Source organism: Cyprinodon variegatus, unplaced genomic scaffold (assembly GCF_000732505.1).
Source record: "Cyprinodon variegatus isolate N-32 unplaced genomic scaffold, C_variegatus-1.0 Scaffold1003, whole genome shotgun sequence".
Classification (NCBI taxonomy): domain Eukaryota; kingdom Metazoa; phylum Chordata; class Actinopteri; order Cyprinodontiformes; family Cyprinodontidae; genus Cyprinodon; species Cyprinodon variegatus.
The window spans coordinates 122383-132918 of record NW_015151456.1 but is presented as its reverse complement, the minus strand read 5'-3'; the positions used below and the strand labels follow the sequence as shown (position 1 = coordinate 132918).

Sequence of the window (10536 nt, the reverse complement as noted above, 5' to 3'; positions counted from 1 at the left end):
CTTGTAAATCGGAACAGTACTAGGGCTGAGGTTGATGAGGAGAACGCACAGGTACACACATTGAGAAACAGTCAGTTTCCCTGTTTTCAGGTTTAGACACTTAGAGATTTTGGTAAACCTGCTTCGTGAAACAACCCCTGAAGCAATGGAAAACCTAACCTAAAGAGAAAGAGTAGCTATACTTAAAAGTAGACAGAGGAATAAATATTACAAAAATGTTTTAGAAAATAGATAACAAGGAAGAGCAAAACTAAGAATATAAAAGTGATTTTAATCTAGACAATACAGAACAAAACAAAGAAACCTTGAGAACCCAAAAAATCCCCAAAAACTTAAACAGAAACAAAAGGTCCAAAATGTAAGATCATGAGAGAAAGTAGTCAAAGAAACAGAGGTGTTCTTGTGTTTATTCTTCCCTGATAATGCCAAGTTGAATTATTCATTTATTTCTCAGTAACTTTTTTTTTTTCCTCTGTTGTACATTACATGCAGGAGGACAGACTGAATGATGCCGGAGACAATGAGATTTTGACAGGGTGCAACAGTAGCTACTGTGAAAGCTTGCGCTCTTTACACTACATTCGGTTATTCACCCATTCCTAAACGCACAGTGATCCGTGGCAAGCTACACTGTAGACTCAACTGCCCTGGGGATCACTTACAGAAGCGAGGCTGTAGTACACTAGCGCCACCAGGTTCTCTGACCAGCATCATTAGGCAATGCGGGTGAAGTGTTTTACCCAAGATAACAATGACATTATAAGCCGGAGCCAGGGCTTGAACCAACAACTGTCCGGTTGCACAGCAAACCCCTGTGCCATGGTGACAGTGGACTCTAGAGGAGGAAAATGTGGTGCAACCTGTTGACACTTTTTCAGTACCTTTTGCCAGAGATACATTTTTAAATTACTGTTGGTACAAAATCTAATGTAGTGCACTATAATGCACTTTTACTATTGGTGCTGAACTCAATGTTCTTCTGCATTTTGTACCATATTTATTTATTTTATTTATCAAAGCCTTTTGCACTACGACTTTTAAACTGGTTTCCTTTTCTCCACACTGTTTACATTCTTGATAACTGCTGCTTTTTATACACGGTAATGTTAATTTCACTGTTCTAAGCATTATGCATCGAAATGTCGTTTTGTATACACAGTGCATACAAAACCACAATAAAGTTTTCTAAGTCTAAAATGTGTTTTTTTTTTTTAATAGAGATATACATAATCTTTACACCACTGCCCAAAATGTAACTGGCTCTTTCTGATCTCTCCCAGAATTTGTTTTGAGCATCTTTCTGTAAGTTAATTGACTGGAAGTTACTTGATCTTACATATCTGTGTATATTTCTGTAAAGAATGTTTAAAATCTGTTTCAGAGGGGTGTAAATGTCTGCATTTTTGAAAAGCAGGCTGCATAAAGTGCCGCAGTACCACTGTCCCTAAACTTAATTAACAGCTTGGATGTAATTATGTAAATGTTACTTAATATCTTCACAACTGTTATGTTCTTTAGACCAGTGGTCCCCAACCACCGCGTCGCGGACCAGTATCGGTCCGTCAGTCATTTGGTACCGGGCCGCACAGAAAAAAGTATATATATATATATGTATGTAATTTATCGACGATCAGAGTCTGAGTGATGTTTTATTTTGAAAAATATTTTTAAAAAATTGCGGTATTCTCTCCCAATTACATCAGTCGTTGTATCTGTGCCTCTTGACACAGGTTAATTCAGTTCAAGACTCATCCTATCTATAACATCCTATCTTTGTGAAGCGGGATTTTCTGCGGTTACAGCGACCAAAACAAAGCTACAGAGCAGACTGGACATCAGGAGCACTCTTCGTGTGTCATTGTCTCCGATTACGCTTTGATGGGACCGGCTTGTCCTCAGGGCTCCCACTAATTCAACATAATGGTGAGTTTTATTTTTATGCTGTTTGATTTGTACCCGGAGAGAACCCACACATGCTCAGGGAGAACATGCAAACTCCATGCAGAAAGACCCCGGGCCAGGAACTGAACCAAGAACCTTCTTGCTGCAAGGCAGCAGTGCTACCCACTGCGCCTTCTTGGTCAATCATTTTTTTAAATAGAAAATGCAGGAAAAATATCACATTTAAGATGAAGTAATCAGTTACCTTTAACTAAGTGGTTATCAATAACATAACCAGTTCAACCTACTCTCATTGAATAAAATAAAATCATCTTTGTCCCTCTCTTTCCTTGTTCTCTGCTTATTTTCTAGCCCATAACCTGATCACTTCTTGCATTTGATTACTGCAACTCTCTTCTCTGGTTTTCTGTAGAAATTCCTCCTTCATCACATCATCCCACTCACAGGAGCTTCAATGGCTCCATGTCAACTTCAGAATTAAATTCAAAACCCTCCTGTTCATAGATCATCCATAACCTTCCTCCCCCGTATTTCTCAGAGTTCATTTAGATTGCTGTCCCCTCCAGAATCCTTATTGAGTCTTTGCCCACAACATCATCATCATCATAGAGAGTAGAGCAGGAGAAAGTGCTGCTCCCAAACCCTGGAACCTATTCCCTCCTTATTCTTGTTTGTAATTTTAACTCTGTTTAAATCAAAGCTAAAAATGCATCCGTTCAAGACCCCATACCTCCAGGGATTGCCCTGTCCTGTTTTTAATATTGTGTAATCTTGACTATGTTTTTTGTACAGTAAGTTTTGCGTTTTTCAAATGCGCTTTCAATAAATGTATTATTATTAGTAGTAGTAGTAGTATCTCAGAGAGTGTATAAGTGGGCTGTGTTATTCTGCAAGGCAGTTCCTTGGTTCACCGTTTGTGCCATCTTGTTAATGATCTATCTATAGTGCTGAAATAAGCTAAATGAATTTGTCTAACAAATCAACACTCAAGCTGTGTTCAATCTCAGAGGGAGAAATTGTAAAAAAATGGACTTTGTGCAAATATTATTAAATATTTTTTGGCTTAAATATTGCACTTTAAAGTAATCTACATTTCAATCTGTTGTAATAGAACAAGTAACAGATGCGTGATTCTACTGGAAGAATTTTGAAAACTAAAAACGTAGATCATTATTTATTCAATTTAGAAAAGAAAAAAAGAATGATACGGTTAAACTATCAGGCTTTCTTCTTCAAAACAGTTTTTAATTCCAAATGCACATACAAGTTTTCTTAAAAAGACCGTTATTATGGTTCTGTATTCTATATATACTTTTTATCTGTTATATGTTTTTTTCGGTAACAACCCCAGAAAGACTAGCTGGGTTTAAAGCTTGGCTAACCAGGATTTTAACTAAACTAACTAACTTTTTTGGGTGTTTAAACCTCTAGGAAGACCAAAAACTTCAACATATACTGTATTTTTTTTCTCTCCATTGTCGTAATACTCAATGCAATTTGATTCAATCAACTGAAAAAAAAGAGAAAGACAATTTTTTTTATCAAATGTTTAGATGATCTTTTCTTATTTTTATTTTCATGTACATTTTATTTGCCATACATATATATCAACTTAGCTAATACACAATATGTTTGTATGAGTAAAAATGTGTTAAGACATATATTAGCATAGCTGGTATAGCGAAGCCTGAAATCTGCATATATGTGTAAAATATGTATTTTTTTAACTACCAAGAACTTAAAACCAAAGTTTCTAATGATTACACTGGTTACATACATTTATCATTAACTCTCACATTAAAAAGCTGCTTTCAGCTACATTGCATTTAAATATTTCCATAAACATTTAGGTCTGCCGTGTTCATGTATTCATCATTGTCATCAAAGTCCTGTGAAGTATAAAGGTAACTAGCATCAATTCTACTTAAAAGGGTTGAATGAATTTGACTTCATGGATGAATAAACTGGAAAATGATACATACCTTTTTGTGATTGCTGGATTTTGGCTGGCTTTATAGTCCCACCACAGCAGAGAAAATAGCAATTAGAAAATATTTATTTAACAGTTTCCTATAAACATTTTTTAGTTTAAAGTAAGTACCTCTTTGGAGATGGGAAGCGAGGCTTGCTAACTTTCTCTCCACCACTGTGCGCATTATTAGGACTGGTGATTTAAATCAAAGTTTCTATCATTAGATAAATAAAAACACCATGAACCATTTAAAGCTTCTCGAGTGTGAAATATTCACCTCTGATCACAGCCACTTCTTGGAGGTCTCCTGTTAAAGAAAAACGGACCAATACTTGTGTTAATAGTGTAACAGACTAAAGTTTGCCTGAGGAAAAAACAATACAATCAATCCACAGATGAAACATGTTTTTTCAGTTTAAAAATAAGCTTATCATAAAGCCAAAAAAAGTTCTTTACCTGGAAAATCTGCTCCAAATAGACCTTCTAGGGGAAAAAAAGAAGAACAGAAACTATGTAAATGGTGTAGCAGATATTTTATCTAAAGTCAAAAATGAAAAAAAGCTTTTTTTTAAAATAAATAATGAAATCTCTTACCTTTGTTCAGAGCGAGTTGGTCCTGAGGCACCAGAACGGAGCCTGAAAATGTCACATATAGAATTGTAATTAATTTTAATGTTGCGATTTTGTCTAGCGCTAAAAAGAAAATAGATCACAAAGCCACTCTCCTTTACCTGCGAGACAGTCTAGACATCCTGTTCCACATGCTAAAAGTAAAAGAAGAGTTATGAAGAGATTGCAACTTATTATTTCTGTAAATGTAAACAAACTATATTTTTTCTACCTGCCATCCTGACTTTGAAGCTCTTGAATGCGTTTCCTTTGAAAGACCAAAAAAATGTTAAAACATCAGCAATGTGTAGGAGTATACTGTACAGTGGCTTTACTATTTATTTTGTCAACAGAAAATAGTTGGGACCTGTGATACTCACTTGTACTTTTTCGTCATAAAAAGACACAGGAGTCCAAACATCACAGCGGTGGTAGCTGCAGTAACAGTGGGAATGATGATGTGGTTGTAGTTTTCGGTCCCTGCAAAACAGATGTATACTATTTGTCTTTTCTTGCAAAAAAAACAATACACAGCATTATGAATTATAATCTAAATAAAATCTTTTAAATGAACGATCCGTCCATCTTTGACCACACTCTAATGGTGCATTCACACCAGTTTGGTGTGATCTTTCTCGCCTGAAATCTTGCCAGAAATTCAACTGACCAGCAAAAATAATTAACACGGCAGACCAAAGGATCCACTACATCATTGAGATTGCTTGTTTTGGGTTTCACCTTAACATGGCACACAACATAGCTATTTATGGTACTGTATTTACTTTGGAAAGCCAAATGAAGCCTACATAAATGCTTTGAGTTAGGGGAGTCCTCGAATAGCTCGTTCACGGCTGCTTGCCGTGATTTTCAGCTCCTTCCAATTTTGCTGTGTGTACTTTACAGGTGCAGCAGCTTTCTTGCTTCTCTGAATTCACCAAAAATGTGAATGTGCCTAAACCTGTTGTCTCGCTAGATTCGTGACGTTTGCCTCACTTTGCCTCGCAACATTCATAAGCCGCTCTCTATAATAGGGATGTGAAAGCCTGTGGAATTAATGTTTGGTGTGAACGCACCTTAGTTAATTCAAAATACATCGTTTGGAGCGAAGAGGCAAATAAAGCAAAGGACATTTTTTTATCAGCTCTTATCTGTTTTAATTTTACCTTTTTAGTAATTATAGATCTGTTTTTACAAATTTAAAGGGCTTTATAAATAAATTACATTATAATTATTACATTTGAGGGGTCTGAGGCTGACAGTAGAAAAAAAACATCCATCGAGGGAGGATGGATGGATGGATGGATGGATGGATGGATGGATGGATGGATGGATGGATGGATGGATGGATGGATGGATTGTAATAAAATAAAATAAAATAAAAACACACTCACGTTTTACATTCAGTCTGAAATCTGTGTTGGATCTTATATTTCCATTAAAGGTTGCTGTGCAGGTGAGCAGGGAGTCGTCATCCTTTTCTTCAGGAATGAAAGACAGAACGGACTCTGTTTGCCAAACCCCTGAATAAACATCTTCATGAGACTCAATGATATCATCCACAGTTCCATGAGTCCATGTAAGTTTAGGTGGATGAGAAGGGCAAGTATGCCGGATGGAACAAGTGATTGTGTAGGGTTTGCCTTGAATGGCTGTCTTTAGTGGACCCAGTTTGGGCTTAGGTGGGTCATCTATCAACAAAATGGCATGTAATAGTTAATAAGGAGCATAGTTAAACATCCAAATAATAATTCACATATAACTGAATGAATAACTTACGGAGCATTTTGATTTCAGCGCATTCCTCAACAAATGAGAACTTTTCACTAGTGGGTTGGTTGTTGTCTTTTCTCACTAATTCAACACGGAAACAAAAAGGACCATTGTCATGATCTTTAACTTCAATTATTTCTAAAGTGCAGTTGCTTTCACCCAGTCTTCCCATCAACTTTGTTCGGCCCTTAAAACTGTCTAAGATCTTTGTGTTGTCCTCATGGTAGAAGAACTCTTCCCATTTGTCTTTACGATGCCAGATGCCCCTAAGTCTGGAGTTAGACAGTCCCCCCCCTGGATGAGTGAATGTACAGGGCAGCACAACACAGGACCCGACTAAGGCGTCAATGTTTTTTGTAACAGAGGCCCTCCATGATTCTCCAAACACTGGGCTGCAAACTGCTGAAAATGGAAGTGGAAGTACAGCGAAAGGTTATTATTAAGTAATGGGGTTTGGAAAAACATATATCAAATAAATGATCAACCCTTTTACCTGTCAAAACCAAACACATTATGATCTCTCTCTGGTGGACCATTTTTCTTAAGATGGTGCTAATGCAAATGACTGAGGGTTTGGTTATTGAAATCTGAAGAATTCTATAAAGAAAAAAAATCACATAAACACAAGATTTTCAAAGTTAAGCAACATGCTTTTGATCTTTTATACAGTTAAATAGAACTAAGAAGCCAAACTTAAACTACAGTCACACTTGCCCTTAAGCAAATCCAAAGAAAAAAACATAAAAGCAGACATATTAAGAATCAAATATATCCTTTTAACCGTTGATTTCAATGTTTGAATGCTAAAGTGTTTTACAGGATTCTATAACTGCAAAGACACAACAGCAAATTTGTGCAAAATTACAAGACACCCACACAGTCTGCTCACAACAATGTTTGGCACCACCCTGTGCAGCAGATATGAGGAAAATGTTTAGAGCTTCAGAATGGTGTTACTTTCTCAGGCTTAGCATTCTTCAAAGATCTCCCTTGTCCTAAACTTCCTCTATTTTCAGTTATTATTTTGCACCCCAGCCCCCACTAAATCTAATCTCATTTCCATATAAGGTTCACTGCAATAATATTTCAAATCTGTTATTTTTATTCTGTCATCACAGCTAATATGCATTTTTATCACCAAACCCACACTTTATCAAAATGTTTTTTTGTAATTGGCATTAGAATTTTCAGAATTGTACCTAATGGTGTCTGTTTTAACTTAGCTCTGTTTTCCGAAAACACTTCTTTCAGGACACTTCCTTAGGTTTTACTGTTGACACAGATAATTTCATCTTATGTGGAAAAGAGATTTTCTTCTTACCCACATATTTCCACACTTTGAAAATCTAGCTATACTCTCAAAGATGATATTAATGTTTAAATTACAAATCTAAATCTCAGCTTAGATTTGTATTTGTATTAATACTATTTTACAATACATTATTTTTTACTATGAAAACTGTTATGTGCCAAGCAGTTCTAAAATATAGTAACTTCATTCACCAAATATTTTGAAAGGTTTTCATTTTTATGATTGTTTTATTAGAAATAGGTTTCAATAAGAAACAATGCCATATTGTCTAAATATGCACAGAATGATAGGTTCAAATAATAAATCTGTCACCTGGACAAGTTCTTGTGTCATTATGTTGATTTCTGAACATCTTTGTTGGTTAAAAAATATATTCCATAATTTTTCATCTGGCAAGGAAAACATTGTAGACAGATATACATAGTACAAACAGATGCATTTATTAAAATAAACCATTTGAAAAAGAAACTGTTTTCTCCAGGTACATCTTTGAAGTAACAGACAAAGGCTCAAAGTGGTAAGCAACTATGGCAAATATTGCAGCTGCAGAGCTTTTTAACAGGGTTTATGCAGTCAACCATGCACAGATCAACTGTGCATGGCATTTTTAGTAATTTCTCTATTTTTTCTATTTTCCTTCATGTTATAATCATTTAGGATTTTCAGGCGATACATTTTTAAATGCTACTAACTGCCACAAATTCAATAAAATTATCTTGTTAAGGTCCAACCCATCAAACCAAGAATTTTTAAAATCTATTCATAATTTCATTCTGTTAATCGCTGCTTATATGTATTTTTGACACCAATCCCATATTATGTTAGAAAACCCCCCATGCAAGTTGGATGTAATTAAATTAGAATTTTTAGGATCTTACCCAATGGTGTTTCTGTCTTGACTGAGCTGTGTTTTCTGAAATCACTTCCTTTAAGAGGATTTTTTTAAGTTTGACTGCTGACACAGATAATTTACCTTATGTGGAAATTGAAGAGGATGTGTAGATGCCATAAAGGCAGACTTAATGATGCAAATAAAAGGGAGGGGTCTCTGCTGAAGAGCTCATCCACCTCTATATGCAAATTTTTTATATATTTCGAAACCTGCAGTCTGTGAAATCACAAAACGGTTAAAAATATCACTTCTTCTTTTAGGGTTTTTCTCTGTTCCATGCTTACTTACTTTAAAGCACCCCCCACCCCTCCATACCCACCCACCCCATCACCCACCCACAAAAATAAAATTATTAATTGATAACTAAAAATCCTAACCTTTAGAAAAAGACCTCTGAAGCTTGCTCCACTAATTTATCACAGTTATTTATATAAAGAAATTGAAGTTTCATATCTGAACAGATGACGGGGTAGATGTGATGTACCTCTAGGGACCCCTGCTGCTTTAATAGTGACATGCTTTTAAAAGATATGATTTTAATGGAGGACATCGTATTTTGACTGTGAGACAGGACAGGTTTACACAATGGAAATGGACCAAATGTGCTTTGCATCAATTTTAATTTAGTTATGGCTTTGGCCAGCTCTTGTTGCTAAACTTTTTCTTTTCACCTGGTACATCAAAGTTTAGTAGAAGCAAGGCAGGATTTGTATTTTTTTTCGGATTGCCAAGTTCTTGCTGAAGATTTTTTATACCTTCAATTTAAAGAAAAAATGAAAATCTCATACTTTTTATCTGTGTGATTCTGCTTTTTAAATTGATATATTTGAGCCATTAACACACTTAGAAAGCCCTATAATTGCTATGGGATTTTTTTTTTATAGAAATTAGGTACTATCACATAAATTAAGGCTGATTTATGCTTAGAAACCAGGTCGTCTGGTTCTGTGTCGCAGTGAACGCAAATGTACCCCCACCCCTTCCGCAGACACTCTGGTGCCCTGCTTTGAAATTGGTGACCGAAGACAGTGCCGCTGACAGGAGGCCTCTGATTGGTCCAATCTATCGCTGCTCTACACTGTGAGTATTTCCAGTTTGATACCTTACATGCTGGTTTTGTTTGTATGACTGCCATTGTGGAAAACGACTTGTGAAAATGGACCAGCTAGAAGAGTGAGGTTCGCGAGAATGCCGGGACCCATTTTCCACCTGGATCCCCGCTCTTTTTCACCCTCATGTCCCTTCGTTGTCACACAAACTTGCCCCCATTTCCTCACCACCTCGGCCATATCTAGACCCATAGCTAGTCTGTGATTGTACCTGTTGCGTTGTGGCGTGAATTAACATAGCACAGACCATGCTTCAATATTGGGCATAAATCAAATATATCTGCAATAAGCTTACTGTGACACACTGCTGTGGAAGTATAACCAGCCTTTTAGTCTACAACTGCTTTTGTTATATGACCTGTGAAAGGATCAAAGACTAGTGGATGGAACTAAAATAAGAAAAATACAAAAAACATTCCCAATGGAAACATCTTACCTACCACTAACTCTCAGCTTAAATTTAAAAAATAAACTTAAACTAATCATACTTCTGAGTAGAGATGTGTGGGTGGCAAATTAAAAGAGTGACAGCAAGGGATAAAATCTTCAGTAACCATTTTCTCCTATTTTTCTGAGGTACAAACAGATTTTCCAAGTACTCCAGACTTGATTTAGGAGTCTTGCGCAGTTAGTCAGCAGTTTTCTATACCTAGTTTTTTACTCAATGACTATACTGGTTATTACTTAAAAGCAATTGTCAATTTTGCTAGGCTACATCATTGTATACCATGAAATTATAAATTACCATATTTTCTGGACTACAAGGTGCACCTGAATATTACACGCACAAGCCAAAATTGGGGGAAAATCATGTTTTCTTCACTCATTAGCCACACCTGACTAAAAGCCATAGGTGTTTTAATGTTTAATTACCATATGTAAGAGAATATGCACAAAGGTGATGGTCAGGAAAAAGATGGCTATTTGGAAACTCCCCCCCAACAGTACGGCGAGCGTTACGGGACAAAAT

At 36.1% G+C, this 10536-nt stretch overlaps 1 protein-coding gene across 2 annotated transcripts; it reads right to left on the bottom strand.

The window, feature by feature from the left end:
- Window positions 1-3483: 3483 nt before the first annotated feature.
- On the bottom strand, window positions 3484-8537 carry LOC107100710 (myelin-associated glycoprotein-like). 2 transcript variants are annotated; one of them, XM_015399299.1, is made up of 13 exons: window positions 8444-8537; window positions 6747-6850; window positions 6260-6655; window positions 5875-6171; window positions 4864-4963; window positions 4716-4751; window positions 4606-4638; window positions 4469-4510; window positions 4331-4357; window positions 4152-4181; window positions 4004-4066; window positions 3885-3912; window positions 3484-3791 (listed from the first exon to the last, which is right to left on the bottom strand). In XM_015399299.1, the coding sequence occupies exons 2-13, from the start codon at window positions 6787-6789 to the stop codon at window positions 3729-3731; spliced, it is 1158 nt and encodes a 385-aa protein (XP_015254785.1). In that variant the 5' UTR covers window positions 6790-6850; window positions 8444-8537; the 3' UTR covers window positions 3484-3728. The 2 variants fall into 2 exon arrangements, with proteins under 2 accessions (XP_015254785.1, XP_015254786.1); XM_015399300.1 differs by having other exon boundaries at window positions 6260-6652.
- Between the last annotated feature and the right edge of the window lie 1999 nt (window positions 8538-10536).